Here is a 25,784-nt window from a genome sequence, read left to right as displayed (position 1 = left end):
TGTTGTTGATATCTTCACCAATTTTCCTAGTGAATAATGCACAGATCTTGATGAAAAAAAATCTGGCATTTTAAGGGACTAAATGTGCACATAAATCTGGGTTGTTTTCTCTGGGTTTGCACCCCTGATTACACAGTTTGTTATTGTCTTTATTTCACTGGTATTTTCATTTAAACCATTGTGTCCTGTGTCCATTGAGTCACATTTTTCTCTCTTTGTGTCGGAGAGTCCTATGCTTCGAGACCCATTCCCCGAACTGCACTGCAGACACGCTTTCGTATCCAGTGTGATTTAATTTAGACAGCGGCACGCAGCACGCAGCACAACGCTCGGCAGTGGAGCAATCACCAGCACGTTTTTCACAATGTTAACCCTGTTTGTATTCTCAATCTTCAGTTTTGACAGAAAATATCTGAAGGGAACTCAGAAAAAAAGTCAGTCTTGCTACATTTACCAAACTAAACCATGTTGCAGACCCCTTTAGATTATGTGTGTATGTTTGTGTAGCTGATGTTTGCTGCTGTCATTGTCGTACCACAGGGCCTGATAAGCACTGGCCAAACAAGCACAACAGAGGCAACATGAGAGCAGTAGATAAGCGAATCATACGCACACTCAGTTCCTACCATACTTGACTATTGCCCTCACCAAATATGGCCTCTTTCATTCAGAACTTTTTGGCGGCTTGTGTGTCTGCACTTATCATATAGTGTGTGTCTGTGTCCATCTGTCGTGTCTTTGTGCTTTTTCTAGTCTTCCTCTCACTGTACAACCCTGACATTGTGCTAAAGGCTACTCTTCAACAAAGGCCTTTTCTTTTGTTATCACATCATCATCTCTCTTTTTGCCTCTATCTGTGTCTGCTCCTGTCTCTCAGAGGCTGTCTGCCTCTCTCGCTCCCCCCCCCCCCCCCCACACACTCTCTCTCTCTCTGTGAGATATCTGCTGTATCAGCTGACTGTCATATTGTGTTTGTCTGTTTGTTAGCATGCCTCCTTGTATATGAGAGCAAGGTCAGATATGTGCCTGAAGAAGACAAGTGGGTCTTGTGGCCATGTGTTTCCATCTCATGGACGGAGCTGCGTGCCTGTGTTGTTGGAGGCCACAGCTGCCGTGTTGAACGTGCTCACAGGAGATCTAGTTGCCAGGTAGATTTGTTTTTATCTGTCTGGTATTTGCATAACTAGAAAGTATCCATTTTGGGCCCTGTTTTTTTTTTAATCTCAGTTTCACATCTTCCATATGTGTTGTCTCTTATCTCAGTTATACATCAACCATATACTATGTTTCCCCTTTGGAATGCAACTGACTGACAATGTGTCCTAATGTAGACAAACAAATTTAAAAGTAATGCAAAAAGCTTTTGCAAGGCTTTCACATAGCTGAAGTAAAAATATTTTGACTAAATCCAATTTAGAAATTGACTGTTATGCTGTTCATTTGGAGTGTTTAATGTAAATACTGGCCTCTTCAGCAGGGTTGCAACTAATAATTAGTTGTTTTATTTTTGATTAATCTGCAGATTATTATCTTCCAAAACCCAAAGATTTACTACCAAAGTATCTTGTATGACAAAGAGAAGTGGCCGATACGCCAGAATCTAGAGCTAGAATCTGAATTTGTTTTTAAATCTTTTTTTTAAAGGACACGACAGGTCTTAACTCTGTGGCCAAGAGAAACCTTGTCTTTGTGGCTACTCGTTGAGATATGTGGCCATGGCGACAGCGGGTTGCCTCTTGCTCGCTGAGGGGGAAGAGGCTCACTCATCAGACTGCGCTACATCCACCCATTCAGACATGCACACACACACACAAGCACACACACACAGACATGTACAAGCTGGAACACACACTCGTTATACCAATTACTAGATTTCAACAGGGCAACTCTCAGCAACTGGACCCTGCTATGGAAAGTCAAGTGGGTGCCGTGCGCGCGCGTGTGTGTGTGTGTGTCTGTCTGTGTACGCGATGAAGCCACTTGGGAGTCAGGTCCCATGCAGAGAACTTGGAGTGCTAATTAGGTAACCACAACCCAGCAGAGTACATCACAGAGAGAACAGAAGGGAGAGAGAGATTGTACAGAGGATAAAGATAGGAGTGTACAGTCGAGCCAGCAAAAGCAGCGCTCATCTCCTGAGGAAGATTGTGGAGGGAGAGGAAGAGAGTGAGGGATGGAGAGAGAAAAAAAGGAGAATGTTGAAAGATGATAACTGAAGTGCGTTACATGTAGTGATGTTCCCAGGTACCGAGAGCTTTACAGTACAGAACAATACATCTATCTGGCTGTGCGGGGCATGCAGGCTGTGTGTTTGTGTGTCAGCACCCATTCCTGTGGCTGAAGGTGCACCAAAGAGCATCACAGGTGCAGAAACTGTGATAAGCTCCATGGCAGGTCCTCCTTTGTGTGTGCTGCTTTCTTTTTCTATTTTTGTTTTGAGTTCATGTGAAGTCTGGAACATCTGTCACTTCTCTCTGTCTTGCCGGGGAAAAGCCACAATGCCACCTTTTTCCCGTCTCTCTGTAGCAGGCGAGGTTGATTAAAAGAGTCAGAAAGTCGATGATGCTGATGATGATGCTGAGGCTGAGCTTCCTCTTCTGCCAGTGGAACAGCTGGGCTGGGGCTGAAACTGGCCCTCACATCAGGGGAGTGGTAAAGCTGTTTCCCCCTCAGTGAGAGGCTACAGAGGGCACAGCCACATAAACAGCAGCTTGACTCCAGGGGCATGGACCACAAAGAAGCAGAGAAGCAGACAGAAGGCTATTAAGTATGTCTGTTTGTGTGACTCTGTGTGTTCACACACTCTAAGCAGAGTTGTGAAGCGTAACCAGACTGTTCTGTCATACGCCCACACCGGTGTTTCAGAGAACACAACCACGCACTCACCAGATGACATTCACACGCACGCACGCACGCACGCACGCACGCACGCAAGCACGCAAGCACCCCCAACCACAGTCGCTATGTAATTAACAGACATAGGGAATGGCGCTGTTGGGATGGGTGAGTTGGATGCAGGGAGGTAGAGAGGAGAGAAAAAAAACATCCTGGCTCGTGCCTACCCTCAAGACACTGTGTGTGTGTGTGTGTGTGTGTGTGTGTGTGTGTGTGTGTGTGTGTGTGTGTGTGTGTGTGTGTGTGTGTGTGTGTGTGTGTGTGTGTGTGTGTGTGTGTGTGTGTGTGTGTGTGTGTGTGTGTGTGTGTGTGTGTGTGTTTTGAAAAAGAGGAAGGTGAGGAGAGGGGGAGAGAGATGCCGGCTGGTCTTTTGAAATCTCAGTGTGGTTGTTGCAAGCTGCTGGCAGGCAGGTTGGAGATCGAGTGGGAGAGAGGAATAGAAGCGGGAGGTGAGGGATGAATAATAAGGTGTTCACACACACATGCACACTCATACAAAAAAGAAGAAAGACTGCTCTCTTCGCTCCTTGCACAGAGATGTGTGCGTGCGTGCCTCTGTATATTCAAGACAGTGAGAGCGAGGTCAGAGGGAGATGTACTCTGTTCTCTGCTGTAGCTCTATAATGCAGGCCTGCTGTATAATGACAGCTCAGACACTCTGTCTCTCTCTCTGCTTTTTCATTGATCTGTGTCTCTTTGTATCCCTTTTCCTTTCTCCATCCTTTGGTCTTTTCGCTCCCTCATTCTCCAGTGGAATTGTTCACTTTGATTCCGCGGCTCTGCACCCTTAGTACTGCTGTTTCAGGATTTCTCTGATATTAATTTTTCTCTTAGGTATAGAGTATAGGGGACGGCAAGCATGCGCACAGACATGAGCTTGCAGGTGTGCGTATGTGCACAAACGTACACATCTATCTTGTATTCTGCACTGCCTCGGGGTAGATTGCTCTGACATCTCATCTCAGAAGTCAAACAAACTTGGAACTACACAAGCAGGTTTATCCTGCTGTGCGCCTGGATTGTGTGTGTGTTAGTGCACACAGTAGACTGACATACACCCGTTTGCACAGTTTGGGTCTAGGCCATAACATTCTTGTGTATGAGCCTTTAGTCCCTCTGCATGTCGGGTCCTTGTGCTCTTGTTTAACCTACATGAACTACCTTTTCTTAAGTTTTTGTCTGTCTATCCAGCTTAAGATCAGCCTTTATTCTTTTATCACACCTTCAGAAACTGCCTATGGAAAATCCACATGAGTGCTGTGTGTGGACGGTTTATCAAAGTGTTGCTTTAACTTAAACTACTTTTTGTGCTTATACCAGCATTCTTTTTTTAAGCTCACAGGTTAAAACATGGTAATATGGCTGTGGTGGTGGCGGCTTTTATGCCCATTGGTCTCATGCAGATTTGCTGCATCTCAGTTATTTTTTGACAAATTCATTTTCCATGTTCTTACATACCATCCTCGCATCCTTTTCATATCCCCCTGTCAGCACATCCTCAGTCGGCAAGCCAGTCATTCAACCATTCATAATGACAAATACTCATCAAGTTGACTCTGACCCCCCCCATGTCCATGGCTGAGCTACTCACTCCAAATCGTTTCAGCAGAGTGGATGGTTGAACTTGTGTCCTCTGGTTGAAGTGAAACCTTTCTCTTTGAATACCAGCTCCTATGGGCTACTGTGATCACAGATTGTGATCTGATGAAGGAGGGGGTTTCCAGGCATTGTAATAGATGTTGCTTATTTTGATGAGAAAAGCTCTAAATATGTCCACTTCCCACCATGTAGACCAGTTTTATTTTTCAGTTGTTTGGTGATACTAATAACAATTTGGGCTTAACTTCCTGTAGCTGCTTCAGCGTGAAAGCCTTCCAACAGCAAACAGTTTAATGCGAAGCAGCATTAAATGTCCGCCTGCTTAGCCACATATGTTGGGCCAACCAGTTTGCATCAGTGACACTTTCATTGCTCGTTTGAGGGCACACACCGTCCGGTATGGCTCCTCTCCTAATCAGGACCACGATATTGTGGCTTGCCTGTTCTAGACCAAGCCCCAGAATGAGGAGAAGCATGGATACACAGTTAGTTGTGGGCAGTACAGTTACAGTCTGCGCTGCGTTGGACATGGCCAAGCCAGGTCTGTGGCTGGATCGGACAGACGGCCCAGCAGCACTGTGCAGCTAGTTTTAACAAGCTGATAGGCAAATCTCTTCCTGGTTAAAGATTAACCATTCGCTAGAGCTGCCACTGCATTATCTCCCCAGTGGCCGGGGCACACAGGAGCCGAGAGGATTTACTCTGTGTGTGTGTGTGTGTGTGTGTGTGTGTGTGTGTGTGTGTGTGTGTGTGTGTGTGTGTGTGTGTGTGTGTGTGTGTGTGTGTGTGTGTGTGTGTGTGTGTGTGTGTGTGTGTGTGTGTGTGTGTGTGTGTGTGTGTGTGTGTGTGTGTGTGTGTGTGTGTGTGTTTGTGTGTGTGTGTTTGAGAGTAATCTGCATTCCAACCAGCCACAGGGTGGAACTGTGTCTGTCAGTGTGTTTTGTTTGACTATAAAGTTCATGATCGGCTTTAGTCCCAGCAGGGTGTTAAAACTGTGTGTTGTACTGTATGCCGTTTAGCAGTCAATCTGCTCTGTGTGTGCGCGTATGGGCGGATCATGTTTGTATGTGGTTTGTTATAATCTGCATTCCTTTTTTCAGGCCTTTGTTTTGTTTTGCCTGAGGGCGTAACAGCATTCAAAGGGTTAATTGCGTCAAGAAGTTTGGTGTGTAACAGACTTCTCCAGAAAACACCCCCTGTTGCATTAAGTGTCTAAAAGTGGGTGCACACTTTGTCGCTTTTTTCATAATGCACAGCAGAATCAATTTAAAATCAAAATGTTTTATAACTGGATCAAATGACTGTGCACATGCTGTTCCATTGATGGAGGACGCCTTCTGATTAACTGGGAGACAATGCCATCTGCTGGATGTTAGTAGAACATGGGACCAGAGCCTGGATAAAAACGCTGCGCAAGTGTGTTGGTTGTAACTGAGTGATGTTAAGAGGTGGAGGCAGGCTCACTTATCTGGAAATTCATTAGACATTACTCATCTCGGTGTGCGTGGATCATGCTTTTAATCAGGACTTACTCAGAAAAGAGAGCCTTGACTTGCATAGCTTGTATTCTTTTCTGGTTTAAAAGGGTTTAGAAGAGAAAGCTGTTACTTGAAGGCAATGCACACCCATGTACCCTTAGTACTAACATTGATTTCCATTTAATCATATTGTGCTTGTAGTAATTTTCAGTTCCTTGAAATTGTAATTGTTTATCCATGCTATTCTTAAAATAGATGCAAAATGGAAAAATGCCTCTCTTTCTTCTCCTTCTCTAGGGGGTTTCAGCCATAAGTATAGGGCCTCTCCACATTCATGTAAAGCTGCACTTTAAAAACATTGTTTTAGTATTTCTGGACAACTGACAGAAATTGAGGGCAGAGAGACCCCATGAGCTACACTTCTTGTGAGTGCCAGCAGAGGACTGAACAAGCATCATTTTTGGGGAGGGTATGTGGGAACCTGCAATCCCCTTAGCCTACTCCCTGCTGTGATATGGTCTGTTGCTACAGTTTCTAAATGCAAGCTCCTTGATAAAGACAACATCAGTGCAGTAGTAGAGTGACTCCCTTCTCCAAAATCAGCAGGATGATCTTTATGATACTTGACAGGAAAGGGGTAGAGGAGAGACACAAAGAAGGGGCAGAGTGTGGTGGCCCTGTGTTTTCTCAAGGGGGGTCAGACCAGAGCGGAGCTTTGTCGAGAGGTGGCCTTTTGCACAATCCTGGCCACCGTGCAGCTTTACCCAAAGATACTCTCTCTCCCTGTCTGTCGTCGCTCTTGCTCACTTGCCCTCTCGCTGCTCTGAAAAAAAGTAACGAGTGACGGAAGGAGGAAATGACTAAAGAAACGATTCATTTTCACCCCTGCAGTGACAACAGGACAGACAGAGAGGAAGCCGAACCCACGCTTTTTATCCTTTTCCGTAGCCATCCCCCCAGGCCATATTACGCAGAAGTCTCCTCCACCCTGATATCAACTCCTCATAATTGTATTGCATGTGTTTGCATGTATGTGTGTGTACTTTCATTTCACATCTACATTTGTGGTAGGGCTTTGAGATGGTAATGCTTGATTTAGCACATTGATTTCTTGACTTTTACTTTTGTTAGGGTTGTATTTTGTCTTTCTTTTGCTTCAGCATGTCCTGATGGGCATTTTCAGGAGTTCCAGAACAATGTGGATGAAGCAAACTGAATTGAATTGTGGCAGATATTCCAACACAAAATGGGTTTTTTTCTTACGCTGTAGGGCTTGACACAGGCCAGGACATGTTGTCTTTCTTTCTTTTCCCATGTCTTTCTTTTTCTGTCTCAAGAAGGGAAGGGTGCCTTACACATTTAACCTTACCCCTCATCCCTCTGTATACATGCACACATACATATACACACTGCCTGTCACTCGCCAGCAATGGGGTCAGATGTGGTGACCGGCTGAACACCCTCCCCTCCTCAGCTCCTCTTCTCTCCTCTCCCCTCCCCCTCCTCTAGCTTGCCTTGGCAGGGCATGCATGCCTGTGTCTGTTATCTACAAATGGCTGAGGAATTATAGGTTGAGAGGAGGAGGAGGAGGAGGAGTGAGGGAGAGTGTGAGGAGGGGGTGAGGTCATGTGACATCGTAGCAGCTGCTAGGCTAAGAATTTCTGTTTTCTCACTTAGAGAGCGAGCGAGAGCAAGGAGGGGAGAGATAGGCAGCGTGTGTGGTGTTGCTTTGTTAGATAAGCTCTAAACTGTCTTTGTGAGCGGCACCACGAGAGACAGGAAGACAGGGCAGGCGGGGAGGGAGGGAAAGAGGGTGGACGGGCGAGAGGAGATAGATAGACGGAGAGAAAGAGAGAGAGAGAGAGAGCGAGAAAGGGGAGCAGGAAGATGGTGTGTGTCCTGTCGGTGGCTGCCGGTGTGTGCTGGGCTGGGCTCAACATGAAGATGCAGCCATGGGGGATCCAGGCAGCTCCATTCCTTTGTGCAGTAAGGAGCTTTGGCCACGCTTTTACTCTATGGGGGGGGGGGGGTCATGAACCACTGCCAGACCTCCGGATGTGTGCCTCTGTGTGTATTTGTCAAACTATGTGCTTGTCTAGTTCTTCTTTCACAACGTTACAGGCATGTGCGTCTGTTTGCGTCTGTGGTTTTGTGTGCGCGCCTGATACGGTCTTTAAATACACTGTGCTCTGGCTCGTGTGTTGGTTATTGTGAAAAGTTTCATGTGTATTTCTTAAACTCCATTGTCAGACTTTTTCTGAGTTCCTCTTAAAAAGGAGATGGAGGAACAGCACGCTAATGTCTCGACAAAGTCACATTACTGGACTGGTGTGTGTGTGTGGTGTGGTGTGGTGTCTCAATGGAGCAGTGTGTGTTGTTCAGACAGTAGTCATTGTTGATTCCATTATTAATTGCGTGTTGGGTTCATTCAGAGTGCACTGGGTAACAGGGAGGGTACAGGCAGGACAACTTAAGAGGTGTTGGGAATGTTATTCACTCTCTAATGCCGGACGTTCCGCTGTCCCTAAAAACACACACAGGGTTCCGAGACTTGGCTCGCTTCTTAGGACGGCACATTATCTTTTTATAGCCCTTTTAGACTCTTGGGTATACCCCCGATATAATGTAATTGTGCTATTTATATATACAGTTTGTCTTAAAATTTGTTGTTAGCCTGCAGTTTAGAATTTCTGAACGTACCCCAGCATGGGTGTGTTTTGGTATAATGGTTAATACCGGCCATGCCACACACAATCTACACGAGTCTGAATGAATTTGTTTTGCCTGATCATGCGAGTCTATCACACACCATTCTGGCATTCAGGGATTCCACTGACCGAGGGGCTGTCAACACAGTGTCACCTTTCAACACACATACACAGGAAGGAAAGGGACAGCCGTCTCAACCCTCCTCACCCTTTCTCCCCTCTCAACCACCACCGCTCTGAAAAAAATCTGAAGCCAGAAAGACACATGGGACAAAACAAGTCATCCTTATCAGTGTTGATGTTGGATGAAGACTGTGTCTCTTTATGATGCAGCAGTAACCTTTGGTTTTTGGCTGTTGAGCTGAAACTTTTTTATGCGCTTCAAATGTCGGACCCCCTGACTCATAAAAAAAAAGAAAGATGTATTCAAAACTCAGTCCAAATTTAGTTATATCCAGCTGGCATGAGTTGCTAATTTTAACAGGGAGGACACTAAATGTATAAATGATGATCACAGTATAATAGTAGTAGTGTAGTATAGGACGCTCTCTGTAAGAAATAAAGTAACCCTGGTAGTGTTGAAGCATGCGCAGTAGTAAACTCTTTGACCGTGGTCCTCTGGCAGACACACAGCCAGACTGGAGCTCTTTGAGCCAGGGAAGGGTGACCTGCCCTTCTAACCTCTCACCTCTGACCCGTAGCCATACAACTAAGGCCCCCCACATCACCAATCCCCATCCGTCCCAGCTGTCACAAACAGATACCCAGCACCACATTCTGTCCTCACTATCTCTGTGTCCAAGGAAAGACCTCAAGAATATGTAGAAATAGAATATATGTATATGTGTGTGTCTAGGGCTGAGGCCAGTATTGGATATTAAATTGTTCCCATTCTTTTCCACTTTGTCCATCTCGTAGGCATGAGCCATGAGCCAAAGTCACCATCATTAGGAATGATCTCCACGGCAACCCGTACCACGGCGACGGTCAGCCCCCTCACCCCGTCACCTCTCAACGGTTCTATTGTAGCCAATGGAAGCCCAGCTACGCAGTCTGCTCACTCTGGATTCGCTGCAGCCCTCCGTAAACTGGCAAAACAGGCTGAAGAACCTCGAGGTAAAGCCACACAGCATGTAGAATTTGCTGATACGTGTTGACGAGTTTTTGATTTCAGCTCTGGTCTAAGTTAAATTTCGAATGGCGTTCTCTCTGCAGAAAGAATGATAGCACTGTGTGGATGTTGTCCAATTAATGAAGAAATGCTAAAAATATTTCTGTCTGCAGAAAACTGCTTGTTCGGTCTGAAATAATAGACGATTTTCACTGGTTGTGGAAGTGTGTTTATTTCCTTTTGTGGCTCTTACTGTGCAGTGGCTGATGGAAAGTATTAAGGTTCATTGAAACCAATTTTAAAATTTCTGGGAAGGTTAAAACTAGAACTACAATTTATGGTTTGCAGTATAGTTTTATATTCTCTAAAATTTTTTAGTCCTATTGTCCAGCTACACAATGTTTTGCTAAAAAGATTGTGTAGTAGTATCACACAATGATCCCAAAACCCTAGTGTGTAGCAAACAATGAGAGCTAAATATTGTTAATCCAGCCGCACTCACTCTTACCTGTAAATTGGATGGACAAGGTGCTCTGTACCTTCTGTATGCTGCAGGTGAATGCATACATGCATGTTCCAGCATGTGTTGCTGAGCATAGAACTGCTAATGGCAAAGGAGTGATATCCACACAGGATTGAATTAGTCGGTGTCCCTGGAGATGAAGGGACGAAGAGGAGCCACTCGAGCTGACCCACTTAATGTGCTGTGTGTGTGTGTGTGTGTGTGTGTGTGTGTGTGTGTGTGTGTGTGTGTGTGTGTGTGTGTGTGTGTGTGTGTGTGTGTGTGTGTGTGTGTGTGTGTGTGTGTGTGTGTGTGTGTGTGTGTGTGTGTGTGTGTGTGTGTGTGTGTGTGTGTGTGCGCGCGCGCGCAAATGTCCCCTCATACATTCCTCCATGTGAGTGCACATACACACACACAGAAATCCCATCCCTCAGAGCTCTGTCCTGTGGTAGTTTGAATATGAAATGAGCATCAGGTGGTTGAAATACTGGTTATTGACTCATTGATGCAATGTTATGTCAATAATTCTGAGCTATTCCTTTAAGGATGAAGGCTTTTTCAAATATCAATGTTTTTGTGTAGGTGCTCAGTAACTGGTATTATTTAATTCCTGCAAGTTTCATAGATTTAAAGCTGTCCTCTGATATATTTTCCAAACCCATGTCCCCTGGGTCTCTTTATAACATAAACATAAACATATAAACAAGTGGACAAAGCAGAAACTACACAGGAGAGCCTAAGTTGGAAGATTCTGATTGTGGAGTTTTGTGTGTGTGTGTGTGTGTGTGTGTGTGTGTGTGTGTGTGTGTGTGTGTGTGTGTGTGTGTGTGTGTGTGTGTGTGTGTGTGTGTGTGTGTGTGTGGGTGGGTGGGTGGGTGGGTGGGTGGGTGGGTGGGTGGGTGGGTGGGTGGGTGGGTGGGCGGGCGGGCGGGCGGGCGGGCGTGGCTCTATGCTTTGGCTCCAGAGAGGCCCAGCTACCCCAGCTGTCCACCCTTGCTCTGGCTCCTAAATCAGATGGTCCCTGCCTTACTATCTTTCCCTGGACACCTTGTTCCAAAGCCCACTGCAGCCTGGGACCAAGAACCAAGCACATTATTTATTACCCAGGGAGAGAGGGATACCGAACGCACACTCAGCCCCAGCCTCTCCTCACCTCCCTCTCAATCCTTCTCTCTTTCATCTCTTTCACTCTCTCAATCCTTCATGCCGGGGTCTGTCTGCACTTCCACTGTCCCTTGTCCTTCTTATTTCTGTCGCTGTTCCTTCTTATTTCTGTTTTGTCAGTTGCAGATGGAGAACACAATAATTGTTCTCTCATAGTTTTATCTTTCCTAACTTCTTTGCTTTTTGGGTGTTTTTTGTGAGACATCTACTTGTACTCGTAATTCACGTCCTCCTGAGACAGAGAGCTCCCATCTGTCTTTGTCACCAGATCGTGTCAGATAAAGCTATACCACCTTTTCTTTGAAATGTTGATTTTCAGGCCTGCTGACTGTGTAGCTTGGCTTGTGTAGGCAGTGATGTGTGTGTATAAGAGGTGACGCTGCCCGTGTATGAAGCGCCAGCTCTAGGGTGGGCAGAGAGGCATGAGACCCCTTGCAGCTCCAGTCACCTCTCTGTCTACAACACACTCAAACACCCCCGCACATGCAAACAGTTGTCTTTGCGACTGTGTAGGCATCTTGATTTCTTTGCGTGTTGCAGCCTGCTGTCCGGTCATTAGCTGCTTTGACTCAACCTGTCTGGTCCGGTGAAGGAGCTTAAGGTTTTGATTTTATCTGAACCGGATGGATCAACATTTGTTCTGGCAAAATGAAAAGTAGCCTACATCAGCATCCTGTGCTGACGCCTTCACTGCACTTACATTGTATTGCAATTTTTACAAACAATATGACAGTGATTAACATAATACTACATGTGTTCATAAACAGACTTACAGAGCCATTAAGTGTCGGACAAACAATTTGCAATTCCCTGAGGAAAACAAGAATTTTGGATTTGAAACCGACAAAGTTGTTAGTAATAAATAAATAAATTTAAAAACCCCCCACAATCAATCAGTTATCCTGCTGATTGTGGTGCCGCTTCATCGTTTCCTCTTTTTATTTTGTGTTTTGGCAGTTGGGAGAGGTGCATTACCGGCACCAAGTGCACTGGAGTCACTACACTTTCATTCATGGTCCTCAAGTCGCACATGTGAATTCATCAGTCTCATTATCTTCCCCTCGGGAGCATCATCTGAGTCAAGTGCAACATTTAGTTGTAACATTCGGTATACCGATCCGATCTGGCCAACCCATTGTCCCTCTCGAGCTCTCGTTGATGCTATGTGGTGAGTTGTGCAGTATACAGTATATGATGTGCCATGATTCAGTGTCCTAGCGCCTAGAGGAATTAGTTAGGTTGAGTACTGGTATCACTGCTGCCGGCTGCTGTACTGATTTAAGGCCTTGAGCACGGCTGGTGTTTATACACACCCATATGCACACAGACACATGCGTTGTCACTTGTCTGCAGCAAGTATAATGAATAGCTCTGTGAACTGAATGCTGCTCTGAAGAGGGAAGCCTGGCGATGTATAATGAGTATCAGAGCAGTGTAAAGGACACACTCTCATCCCATGCATACTCGCATGAGCACACACACGATGCCATTCACGTACGCGGCCAAACGGACACCACACAAAGACACAGATAACACACTGCCTCTGCTGATATCTGATTAATTAGGCAGATCTGGGTTTAATCCTCTCAGTTGTTTCTACTCACACGGTCTATGACACATGCACACACCACCAGAATTTCATGACTGCATTCATACCGTACTGTTTGACACTGCCTGGAGATAGAAGGAAGGGAGAGAGAATAAAGGTGAACAAGAAAGATGGAATGAATTGGCCGGAAAAAGGAAGACTCTGAAGTAATAAGTTGATATATGAAAACTTGAGGTGTTTTTCAGATTGTGTGTGCGTGCGTGCGTGCGTGCGTGCGTGCGTGCGTGCGTGCGTGCGTGCGTGCGTGCGTGCGTGCGTGCGTGCCTGTTTGCGTGTGTGGCCGGAGGCTCCCCTTGTTTATGGGAGCCCAGAGCATGCTGGGACAGCAGGGCAGTGTGTCTCTGACCTCTCCATCTGGAGCCTGCCTGGAGCTTACAGCCTCTCTCTCTCTCTCTCTCTCTCTCTCTCTCTCTCTCTCTCTCTCTCTCTCTCTCTCTCTCTCTCTCTCTCTCTCTCTCTCTCTCTCTCTCTCTCTCTCTCTCTCTCTCTCTCTCTCTCTCTCTCTCTCTCTCTCTCTCTCTCTCTCTCTCTCTCTCTCTCTCTCTCTCTCTCTCTCTCTCTGTGTGTGTTTCTTGAAGGCAAAACCCTTCAGGCTGTTACTGTCCCTGAATCTCTCACAAACAAGCTCATTTGCTCTCTCTCTCACCACACACAACAACCTTACACCTCTTGTGACTCTGTTCAGTAGGGAAGCAGAATTTAAGCACAATCTACAATTTGTACAGTCAGCAGAATGCACAGAGATGTGCTCCTCTTATTTCCATCCGCCATCTTGTACTGTCTTCCTTTCCCTCGCTGGCACAGCAACACATGCACACACACACACACACACACACACACACACACACACACTGTGTTCTCCCCTCCCCCCACTCAGTGATGCAAATTTCAGGCTTTGTGTTGTGTTGTCAGTGCACGGCCAAGACTGTGGGTGTGTGTGGTGTTTGTGTGCGTCAGGAGTTGCCGCGTGTGTGTGTGTGTGTGTGTGTGTGTGTGTGTGTGTGTGTGTGTGTGTGTGTGTGTGTGTGTGTGTGTGTGTGTGTGTGTGTGTGTGTGTGTGTGTGTGTGTGTGTGTGTGTGTGTGTGTTAGACTGCACATGTTGAGGCTTGTGTGTACTGGTGGGGTGGCATATGGATGCAGGGTTGGCTGGGCACTGCTATGCACACCAGGTGTGAAATGGACTGTTTAATTAAGTGCTGATGTTGTTGTAATGCATGCTGGGAGGGAAGAGGGTTGAGGAGGAGGGGTTGGGTGGTGTGGTGTGGGTGTGTTGGCGGGTTAGAGGAGAGCACCTCCTGCCTGGCAGAGCTGGTTCTGGCTGTGCTTGGCTGCATTGACAAAGGTGGCGCTGGTGGAGATGGTGGAGCAAAGTGTTGCTAGGGACCATTTGGCATCACTAAATCATTTCTTGCCTATAGCCATGTCTTCCTGTCAAGGCTCAGTGATCCACTGGGATTCTGGGCGCCGGCTCCTGGACTCTGCCAGTGAATGAAAGAGCTTGCTGAAGAGCTATGGTGACTTTTTTCCAGGCTTTTTTTGATTGGGTCAGTGGCTGGAGTAAAAGGTGCCATCTACACAGGGACACTTGGCCACAGCCTCTGACCAGAGCTTGGATTGTTTGTTTGTTGCCACTGTGTGCACGTGCGTGCGTGCGTGCGTGCGTGCGTGCGTGCGTGCGTGCGTGCGTGCGTGTGTGTGTGTGTGTGTGTGTGTGTGTGTGTGTGTGTGTCTTGAGTGGTGAAGTGTGGCGGCAGTCTGGGAGAGTGGGACTGGTAATAGAGGAGGCGATAGAGAAAGGAGCTTCACATTAATCACACAGCTTGGGACTAAGACAGCGCGCTTTCTCTCTCTCTTCTCCTTGTCTTTCTCTGCTGTTCTATGTTCTCTCTCTCTCTCTCTCTCTCTCTCTCTCTCTCTCTCTATCCCCCCCTCTCTCCTGCATACACCCCTCTTACGACCCCATCGCCACGCCACCCACACCCCTACACACCAAGCAAGTGACAATCAGTACAGCTAATGAAGTGCAGGTCGAGAGCTGATGAGCCTATTTCCACTCTGGGGACGAAGGCATGTGCTTCGCTCCTCCTCCTCCTCTCGCTCCCTACAGGGCCAGCATGTGTGGCCACCTTCTTCTCCGTGTAGATGGAAGGGGAGGAGCATATGGCAGAACTTAGACCAGCTTGGTGCCAATCACATGCCTTGTGTATGATTTTTCTCCTCTCAGATGGTACGATGATGTGGGGGGGGGGGGTCAAGACAGGGATTGGTATGGAAATTGGAGCAGACACCAATGCAAACATCTCCCTCAGCCCTTACCAACTGTGATGTATTGCAAATGTGACCATGAAATATTCTGCTTTGAGTCTGATCTGTGTCTGGCTGGCAGGTACTGTGTTTGAAGAACAGAAGAAAGAGGAATTGAGGTGTATGAAGAGGTGGTATGTGGGTGGCGGGTGCATGGTGGAGAGGAGGAGGAAATGATAGAGGTATAATCGCTGGCATACATTTAGAGGAAGGATGCTTAGAAGTGTACACAGACTCTGCAAGATACAGGATGAGAATTTAGCTGTCGGTGCACCACCCTTGTCTTTTCTTATTTCCTTCATACCCTCACCTGCTCCTCCTTTCTCTCTTAATTATTTAGTCCGCCCTGAGTCTGCTCCAGTCTACTCTGCCTGTACATGGAAAATTAGGAGGAAGAGGAGGAGATGGGAAGAGAGAGGGATGAGAGATATAGATGGAGTCTGTTGCTTACCAGTTCGGAATCATTGCGATCACCGCCCCTCCCCTCTTCTCTACCTCTTCCTTTCCTTCAGCCTTATTTGTTCTGCCGTGTGTGTGTGTGTGTGTGTGTGTTCGTGTGTGTTCGTGTGTGCGCGTGCGTGCGTGCGTGCGTGCGAGAGAGAGAGAGAGAGAGAGAGAGAGAGAGAGAGAGAGAGAGAGAGAGAGAGAGAGAGAGAGAGAGAGAGAGAGAGAGAGAGAGAGAGAGAGAGAGAGAGAGAGAGAGAGAGAGAGAGAGAGAGAGAGAGAGAGAGAGAGAGAGAGAGAGAGAGAGAGAGAGAGAGAAGGCTGTGACACTAGAGCTGTATTAAGTGTAGCTCCATTGCCCAGGCTGAGTGGGCTGCTATTGATTGGCCTAGTCTTGCAGGGGAGAGTAATGGCTCTCCGAGGTGAGGGGGGGAGGATTAGGCCACTAATTGCCATTGTGCAGACAAGATCCCCCCCCATATCCCTCACCCCATCCCTTCCACCCACTCACCCATCTACACCCCTTATCTCTCTGCTTTCCTCTCTGCTCCATCTCTCACCTCACCTCTGCTTCACTCTCACTTGCTCCTTTTTTCTCCCCAATCACTCATCATCTCCTATAATTTTTCATTTTACATGTCTCACCTCACGTATATCATTGCCATCTTTCTCTTCACACATCTTTTTCTCTTTGCCCCCCTCCCCCCATCACCCACTCTCACATAGATTTTCAGATTTTCTCTAAACTGTCACCTCACTGCCATTATTGATTCTTCCCATTATTTAGTAGTTTTAGTCAGAATGAGGTGTTTGAAATCAGTCAATACCCTAACTGCACCTACCACAACGTGGACGTCGACTGTTAGGTTACGTTGCCATGGAAACAGTGAAGCAATGGCAGTTGGGTGGAGATCTGTGGTTTTTTTGTTCTGATGATTGGAGAGGAAGTAGACCTGAAACTGGCCTGAGGTTTCAGCTTCCTTTTTTTTTCATGGCTGCATGATAGCACGTTTTTGCATAAAAAGCACACTACCTGCACATGCACACACAAAAAGCACACATCTCCTGCTGACCTTGATGCGGTGTGTGTCCCATTCAGAGGGTTATGACCCAGTTTGACTGTGTGATGCTGGGCTTGCTCTGATCAGAGGAGACTTACAACAGACTGCACTGTCAAGAGAAGAGGAGGAGGTCTGGAGAAAATCGAAGAAATGGCAAATGTAGAGACAACACACAGGTTGGGATACAGTCGGGAGCAAAGGAAAAATAAAGAAAGAAGGGAAGACAAGGGGGAAAAAATGGAAGGGAAGAGACAGCAGAAACATTTGGGGGAGAGAAGGTGCATCATTCATGAAATTGCAATGATATAAGTATGTGAACGTGAGCATATCATATGGCTTTGGGAGAGAGCGCGAGATGTGTAGAAAGCAAGCATGTGACCAGACCGTTACCCTGCTACAGGGTTTCCCTGGGGGGCTTGTTAATGTGGCACGGCTACAGCACAGTGCAGCAGAGAAGCTCATCGGTCCAGCTTCTCACCACACACACCATTTCTTTTAATCGATGTGTGTGTGTGTGTGTGTGTGTGTGTGTGTGTGTGTGTGTGTGTGTGTGTGTGTGTGTGTGTGTGTGTGTGTGTGTGTGTGTGTGTGTGTGTGTGTGTGTGTGTGTGTGTGTGTGTGTGTGTGTGTGTGTGTGTGTGTGTGTACGCGCTTGCGTGCTTGCGTGCGTGCGTGCGTGCATGTCAAATCTGTGTCACTGTCACAGGGCTGTTCATCCTGATCACTGTCACTTCATAATAGGGGCCTAGGGCCATCCATCTGGCCCTGTGTGTGTGTGTGCGTGCGTGCATGCTTGCATGTGTTATTTGTTGCTGTAATAGTGCTGCAACCTTATTTTATTCCGTTGTGGGAGCTACAGGATCACAGTGTGTACTCCTTGCATCTTTTATCTCATCTAACTTCTTTCACTGTACTTATGTAATTTCTCTGTCTTTCTCCAGCTGCCTCCTCCATCAGCAGTGAGTCCTCTCCAGTGTCCTCCCCGGCCACCAACCACAGCTCTCCAGTCAGTACACCCAAAAGGGGCCCCCTCGGTCCAGGGCCTGTCCTGGTTCCCCCGGCGGGCCACAGCGTGCCAAACACTCCACCCGTAGTCACCATTGCTCCAACAAAGACTAGCAACGGCCTCTGGAGGACCGAGGGACGCCAGGTAAAACCACATTAAAACACCCCTCTCACTGACCTTTAGGTGGTATCTTTTCTCTTCAATATATTTTCTTACAGTTTCTCAGTCAGATGTCTCAGATTTGTTCCAGTGTATTTGCTCTCTTTGTATTTTCCATTCGGTCTCTTATCTGGTTGTTCAAGTAGCATTCAAACAATCTCATTCTTCAGCTTGTCCGCTAGCACAAACATGACCACAGACAAGACAAGCTCTCGAGGGATTAATGGATTTTGAAGCTGGCCTGAAACCAATAGTGAGGCATTACGGACTTGACATATGTACATGTGCCTTAGCCGGTCTATGGGTGTATGCTCCCCCACCACCCCCATGACTCCATGCGTTAAACAATGCCAGCTGCCACTGGGACAACGAGGTGACAGCCTCAACGGCAGCTAACATCTGTGCCCCTCCAGCTCCCCTCCTACTTGGCCTGCTTGCCCTTGGACGAGCCCCTTCCAAGTCCCTAGCCTTTAGTGTGTCGTCCCCCCATGTCCAGTCACACCCTCTTCACTCAAGCAGTCAAATGCATCTTTCTGATTCGTCACCCCGACACCCGCTCTCTGTTACGTAGGGAGAGAGGAGGAGGGTCTGCTTGCTTTGATAAGGAGTGGATTATGGATTATGGCCTTGCTTTAAGCCTTGTTATCTCAGCTCAGGGCTAATGGTCGAGGCCAAGCACACAGTTATGAACAGCACTCGCCAACATGCAGGAACTCAGGGAGACACTTTGACGGTTCCCCTGAGACAGGGAGAAGGGGGGATCGCGAAGGGCGAGTGAGGAGGTCAGCCACCCAGAAATGTGTGGTAACATTCAAGCTTTTGTTACTCCCCCCTTTACAAAATGACCCCTCTGTAGTTCAAAGGTGAACCAGAACTGGGAGGGGCTTGAGAAACAGGGGAGCTCTCCCAATCTAGTCTTCCTTTTTTTTGCCATTCCTTCAGCATAACAAGTTTTAAAGAGCAACTGAAAAAATCAACGGACAGAGGCTTCCGCTGCTGCCTTCAACATAAATTGTAGCAAATCCCGAGTGTATATCTGTGCGTATGTGTTTGTTTGCTTTTGTTTGGTGGTTGCGCGTGTTGCGGCGGCATGGGGCCACCCCGCTGAAGAATGAGGCGGTTAAGGTGTAGGCAAGAGGTTTGGGGTGACAGCAGCGGGGATGCGGTACGCAAGGTGATGTCATAGTGTCTCCTCTGTTTCCATGGTGCCGCTTCAGGGAGCACTTATAACTCTGTGGTAACAAAGAGCCACATGGCGAAAGGACACTCATGTAGCCACCCTATTGAAATAAATGTCCCTCTTTAACAAAGATGAAACTGTCTGGAGCTTTTTTAACATCAGTAATTGCTAATCAGGAAGAGTGCAGCTGGAAAGGCCTATTTACCTTGTCCCTTTTGCCCTTTACCCTTGTTGTCTTCGCTTACCCTCTATTTCTAATTTTATCATTCAATATTTATGCCTAAATGTATTTTGATTAAGATACCTCTGTGCCATTTCATGACATCCTGTGTTTTTCTCCGTGACTGAAAAGACACAGTGTTGAAATAAAGTGTGACGAGCAATGACAAGAGTTACAGAAGATTTAAAGACAAAGGGAGAACGTGACAGTGGAAGGATGAATACAGAGAACATGGTTGCAGACAGAGGTAGCTGTTTGGCTCGTAAAGCATCCAAGAAAAGCGTGTCTGTTGCTGTGCGTACATTTGTGTGTCCTGCCTTCTGTGCATTAGAAGGTTTGATGAGTGTCTCTCTGACTGAGATATCAGTCTGTCTTTCAGATGGGGGGGGTGGTGATGGGCAAGGGAGTGAAGGAGGGAGGGCTTGGTGTGTTGGCATTTTGCTTTAATGACTGCTGGAGTCTGCTCCCGCTGCTGCCTGTAATTGCTTTTTAATTGGCAATTTGAATTCATGGCTCCATCTGAGAGGCGTAAACGAGAACTCTTCAATGCGCGGGGTCTCCCACCCTCACTGGGGGTTACAGGATCCTGGCTCGCACAGGGGAAGATGCCTGTTAATGGATGTGTCTTTGAGTTCTGAGTGCTTGTATTTGTGCTCTGTAGTGTGTATATGACGGGCTGCTAGTGGATAGTGTGTGTTTGAGAAATGAAGGCTGGCAGGGTGAAAGGTCGTAAAGGGGTGCCTAGTTGGATGCCTGACTGACCGAGGAGCCTCTCTAATGGGAATGAAAGGTTCTGTCTATGTGGTTTGTGCTTTTTCAAGGTTCTGATCTGTTACACCCACACCTCTGCATGTTTTTCGATAGGCCTGCATCCACCTGATGTGCACACTCATACACAAACGGGGACTGAGCTCAGGCAGAAAAGATGTGCTTGCAACATTGGCTGCCATATGTACAGCATCATCATTTACAAACTAGTTTCTACACATTCCTTTTTTGTCGATCATCTCACCTGTAAGACGGACTTTCTGGCTTTCAGTATTAATTATACTAATAAAAGCAGGACTTAGAAGCCTGTCAATAACAAAATTACAGTAGCACCACTGTGCTTTGTTGTTTTAACAAGCATCTTTGTGTCATCCTCTTATGATGGGATTTCTGGTTGTAATCTATATCTGGGAATTACTTTTTTACTTTTACTTTTTCAACATTGTTGTTTCTTGTTTGTAATATTTTCTGTAACAAGGCAACTGGCTGCATAGTAGACAACCTGCTTCCTATTTACATTGGCATGCACATGCACAGTGTAAGTGAAGGGTCACGTCATATACATTTTCAGGTGTGTTAGTATGGACGGGTATAATTACAGAGCTTAACCTTCTTGTGGAGGGAGATATTTTTTAGATTTAAAATGAAAACGTGTTGGTATGGATGTTGCCTGAGGCAAGTTCTACTTGAGCACAACACAACAGACGTGCATGAATAAATACATGGACCTGTAGCATCAGTTATTTCAGTAAGGCAATGGTGACAGCTTTGCATAACACTAACTTGGTGAGCAAAACTGTCATGAGTTTGATTACAGCAAGTGATTAACTTTCAGACAGTATGATCTTTATCCATCTTTACAGGATATTACGGATGAATTATACCTCACAGATAATGTGTGCCTGCAGCAGTTAGTCTGAAGAAAGTGAAAAATACACTCAGTACACGTTAAAGTTATGTGGGTTAAGAAAAGAAATTTGAATATGTGTAAATTTGCCTGCATCTAATATCTTAAGGGATTTTATTAACTGTCAGACTTCTTCTTGTGGTGTTGAACAACAAGGCAGATAAAGACAAGGAAAAAAAACATCTTGTGGAAAAAGAAGAAACAACAAAGAGCAAACACAGAGCCCGGCATCTTGCAGTTTTGCATGCTGCTGTCTGATATTGACTTCTTTTGACATATATGAACCTCTTTTCCAGTTGGCTGATAATTGGGAGGGACCATCCACCTTCTCCCCGTGCTCATAAAGCTTTGGAAGGATGGGGATGAAGTGGGGGTGGTTACGGGGACAGAAGGTTTGAGGGAATAAAGTGCCTTAATGTTTAGTGAAGTGCAACGAACAACAAAGAGAAAGCTACTGAAAAGTGGGAGGTCTGGGAAACAAGGGGGGATGCGGGGAGACTAAACATTAGAGGCATTTAAGATTGGATGTTAGCGCATCAGTGTCATTCTGGGTCAGTGGCTGCAGAAGAGGAGGTGCAGGTAATGGCTCACTAAATAGGATTTGTTTTATCAGAGGCAGTAGTGAGAGAGAGGACAGTGCTGCTGAAAGGTCTCTCTCTAATCCCAGAGATTAATTTAGTGGGGCAAGAAGTGCCCTCTCCTCTCTCTTGTCTTCTTTATGGCGTCATCTCTCTTTCCTTTCTTCCCTCCCAGTTCCTTCTAGTTGCCCACTTGTCAGCTTCCACTTCAAGTCTCATTCTCGCTGGTGATGAGATAACTGTCCTACCATTCCAGTGAAAATTCTCCTCAACTATATATCCCTCTATAAGCAATTTTGCTTTTTCGACTTACAAGGGTTTTTAATTTCCCAGTTCAACTACTGCATTTAAAGGCATAGGGGAAACCACAGCATCAGGAAAAAAAATGCGCTCCCACTCGCACAGCAGGATGTCTTTGTAGCGCTGAAACGGTGTATGTGCCTACTGAGTGTGTGTATGTTTGTTGTGGGATTGGATTAGTGAGACTGGGCTTGCTGCTAAAGGGAGAAAGAGAAACAGAGGTAGAGGGATGTTGCTTTTTAGATCTTGTTGTCTTCCCTGTAGACGTTGGTGGGCAAGTTATGTGCACACACACACACACACACACACATACACACTTAGCCAACATCAAAGTCATCATCGCTATGGAAGTGCGGCTTTTGTACTTCTACCACACGCCCCTCCATCATAAAGATGCCATCTCTAGTTTACAGTAAAATAAGAAGTAGAAGAAAGGGGTTTTTTGGTACATTTTACAAGATATTTCCCTTAGAGAAATGTTGATCCATCTTATTTTTCCTGTGGTTCTGGCATGGTGTGAGAAAAAAGATCAAAGTTCCTGAGGTTGGAGGAGTGAGAGTGAGGGAGGATGCTCCACCCCACACAGGCCTATTCTCTATCCCTCTCTCTCATCTTCCCCCTCACGGGATGGGCTTCATGAGCCTTGACAACCGTGACGGTCACACGTCCTCACAAACAATGACCAAGAATCTCTCTCTGCATCTCTCTCCAGACTGACTCAGGGCCTCGTGGGGCCAGCAGGGAACGTTTGGGTGCTGAGGGGACCCTCCCCCAGGAAAAGGGTGGCCCCTCTGTCCCTGCCCACCTCCTGGGAAACCCCTATGCCTTTGGTCTCACCCCCGGTGCTGTCATGCAGGATTCACGTTTCCAGCCCCTCAAGTGAGTCACACACTGTTCACCATACATTTTCTTCTGGATTTTGCAGAGATTTACAGATATTTTCAAATTAGTTTTTAGCTGTGATCTATAATTCATTAGTAAAATCAAACGTACTGGAATAAGCTGCCACAACAACCATTTGTTTTGTTGATACTGGTGTTGAGAAACCAATATACAGTTTTTTATACAGTGAAAACATTCAAATCAAAGAAAAACAACAACTAATGATTGTTTTTCTTTGTTGTGCCTCTATCCTTGTCTTATCTTCAGTCTCCCCAGACAGTTGACTAATGCAATGCCCCCCGGTGCTGTACCAGAAGAGTATCTCCGTGGTTTCCGGCCCTATGCCACGGCTGAGGATGCCCTCCGTATGCCCTCTTTGCCCATGGGCCTGGACCCTGCCACTGCAGCCGCCGCAGCTGCCTATTATCACCCCAGCTACCTGCCCCATCCCTCATTCACACCATACAGGTAGGCTTCTACATTCATTTGTTTTGTTGAGCTTTCACCCATTTCTTCTGAGAGCAAATTGTGCAAACCGGTGCATATAAAATAATTTGTACTGCTTAGACTCAGCAGTAAATGCATTTGTGTATAGCCTATATAAATGGGAAAGAGATTTTGTATAGAGTGTACGATAGTTAAAAAAAAGATGTGGCAGCACAAATAAAAACATTGGGTTATATGTAAACAAGCAATGTAACTGAATATAAATAACAGAGACCCATGGGTAAAATGTAAACATTCAAAGGTTCTGCAACCTAACTCTTAAAATCTTGAGCTTGTTAATGAATGTTTTTGAGAAATGACCATTGTAAAAATCCCTCAACTCTTTATACATGTATCGTGTTCACCACTATCATTTGTGGATTCTTTAATAACAGAAACAAGGTTTTGTCTCAGATAATGTGCCGTGTTTTTTTATATGAAGATTAGTAATCAGACAAAAATAGATAAGTCTTTCAGAAATAACCAGCAGTAGAAAATGATGTGCAATATTTGTAGAAAAGTGTACTACATATAATCATCTGTAGACTGTGTGTGTGCGTGCGCGTTTGCGCGCACGTGTAATGACAAGGGCCCTTCTTGCTTTGGGCTATCACACAGGCTGCGTGCCCCTTCCCTGTCAACCCAGCAAGATCACAGGACTGCAGCACCCATCACACACTGCACTGTAATTGATTTAATGAGGGGATGAGCAGTGGATGTCATACATACACACAAAAACGCACAGTTGTGCATTAACACATACAGACAGTCTCTTGCTCGCTCGCTGCTGTGTGGTGATTGAGGTTAGCTGAGAGGCACTGATGCTCTCTTGAAAGATGGAAGACCCTGTGATGTCACTTCTTTGGGAGATGGAGGCACACAGGTTAATGAAAGTGAACGCTGCACTGTCACACAGGGAGACTGACTTCCTCTCTTTCTCTTTTTTTTTTATTACAATCCTTATCTCCCAGGATGGACGACCCATTCTGCCTTTCTGCTTTGAGGTCACCTTTCTATCAGCTGCCAGCAGGGGGAGCTTTACCCCCCATCCATCCCTCTGCTGTTCACATGCACCTACAAGGCGTCCGCTACCCTGGAGATTTCACGCACCCTTCACTGTCAGCACTTCAGTCTGAGAGGTAAAGGCCCCTGAACTCACACATACCAGAACATGTTAAGATATCAGCTGTGAATATGAATTTGCAATTCTAATTGTGTCTCCCTGTCCACTGCTCTTTTTATAGGCTTCAGCTGGAGGATGAGCTGCGGCAAAGAGAGAGGGAGCGTGAACGAGAGCGTGAAAAGGAGAGGGAGCGCGAGGCAGAGAGAGAGAAAGAGCGGGAGAGAGAACGAGAGAGGGAGAGAGAGCGGGAGAAAGAGCTGGAGAGGGAGAGGGAGAGAGAGCGAGAGAGAGAAAGGGAGCGTGAGAGGGAACGGGAGAGGGAGAGAGAAAGAGAGAAGGAACTGGAGAGGCAGAAGGAGAGAGCGCTGAGGGAGAAGGAGCTACAGGCGTCCAAGGCCATGGAGAGCCATTATCTGGCTGAGCTCCATGCAATTAGAGGGCAGGAAGACCGAACCAAGCCTGAGAGACTCACCCCCAATCGGGCTGGTATGTGTCCATGCTTCCCCTGTAGCCTCTATGAGCTACAATCCCACTGCTTGTAAACACTTGTCCACACTTGCACCAATTACAGATGAAACAGTTAGTTGGTTAATTGATGAGTCAATGGAAATTAAACTTAATCTGCAACAATATCTGACAATAAGTTTATCATATTATCCATTTGAACCTTTTTGCAAGAGGCTCCAGATTCTCAGATGTGGAAAAGATAATATTTTAAGTTCTTCACTATTTTCTAACATTTTATATACGAAATGTTTCATTGATGAATTTAGATATTTCTTTTTTCAAATCAAAATATTAAGTGGCGGCCCTAATAACCTTTTGCACTGAACTCTCTCTCTGTGCAGATAAAACCAAAGAGCCCGCCCTTCCAGCTCCCAAACCAGTCCCACCAGGACTGCACTCTACAATGGTCCAATCACATCATCCCATCCCTGGTTTAGTCTCAGGCCACGGTCTCTACTTGGGACCTGGTGCGTTGGGGACGGGGCTCCCGGCCTCAATGATGGGTCCGAGGAACAATGAGGAGGAGAGGTGGTTGGCACGGCAACGCAAGCTGCGGCAGGAGAAAGAGGACCGTCAGTACCAGGTGTCTGAATTCCGTCAGCAGGTTTTGGAGCAGCACTTGGACTTAGGCCGGCCGGGTGACGCACCAGATCACAGGACAGACCCACACAGGTGAGACAACCCAGCCAGACAGACAGAAATGTGAAGATATTTCAAACTGACTTAACTGTTTTTAATAACCACATGATATGGAAGTATTTATTTCCTCATAACTGTGTGACTGCAGATTAG

The 25,784-nt window shown here is 46.3% G+C and overlaps 1 protein-coding gene across 2 annotated transcripts in view; it reads left to right on the top strand.

Annotated features, from left to right (window-relative positions):
- gse1b (Gse1 coiled-coil protein b) overlaps window positions 1-25,784 on the top strand; it is a 155,677-nt gene that overhangs the window by 120,104 nt on the left and 9,789 nt on the right. For both annotated transcript variants that reach the window (XM_035628491.2, XM_035628489.2), the window contains exons 3-9: window positions 9,599-9,796; window positions 17,818-18,026; window positions 22,707-22,873; window positions 23,144-23,344; window positions 24,334-24,501; window positions 24,607-24,971; window positions 25,334-25,664. In XM_035628491.2, the coding sequence (XP_035484384.1) occupies window positions 9,599-9,796; window positions 17,818-18,026; window positions 22,707-22,873; window positions 23,144-23,344; window positions 24,334-24,501; window positions 24,607-24,971; window positions 25,334-25,664 (1,639 nt within the window). The remainder of the gene's footprint in view (window positions 1-9,598; window positions 9,797-17,817; window positions 18,027-22,706; window positions 22,874-23,143; window positions 23,345-24,333; window positions 24,502-24,606; window positions 24,972-25,333; window positions 25,665-25,784) is intronic.

Source organism: Scophthalmus maximus, chromosome 4, assembly GCF_022379125.1.
Source record: "Scophthalmus maximus strain ysfricsl-2021 chromosome 4, ASM2237912v1, whole genome shotgun sequence".
Lineage (NCBI taxonomy): Eukaryota > Metazoa > Chordata > Actinopteri > Pleuronectiformes > Scophthalmidae > Scophthalmus > Scophthalmus maximus.
The sequence above is the reverse complement of the archived record's forward strand: the minus strand, read 5'-3'. Positions and strand labels throughout refer to the sequence as shown.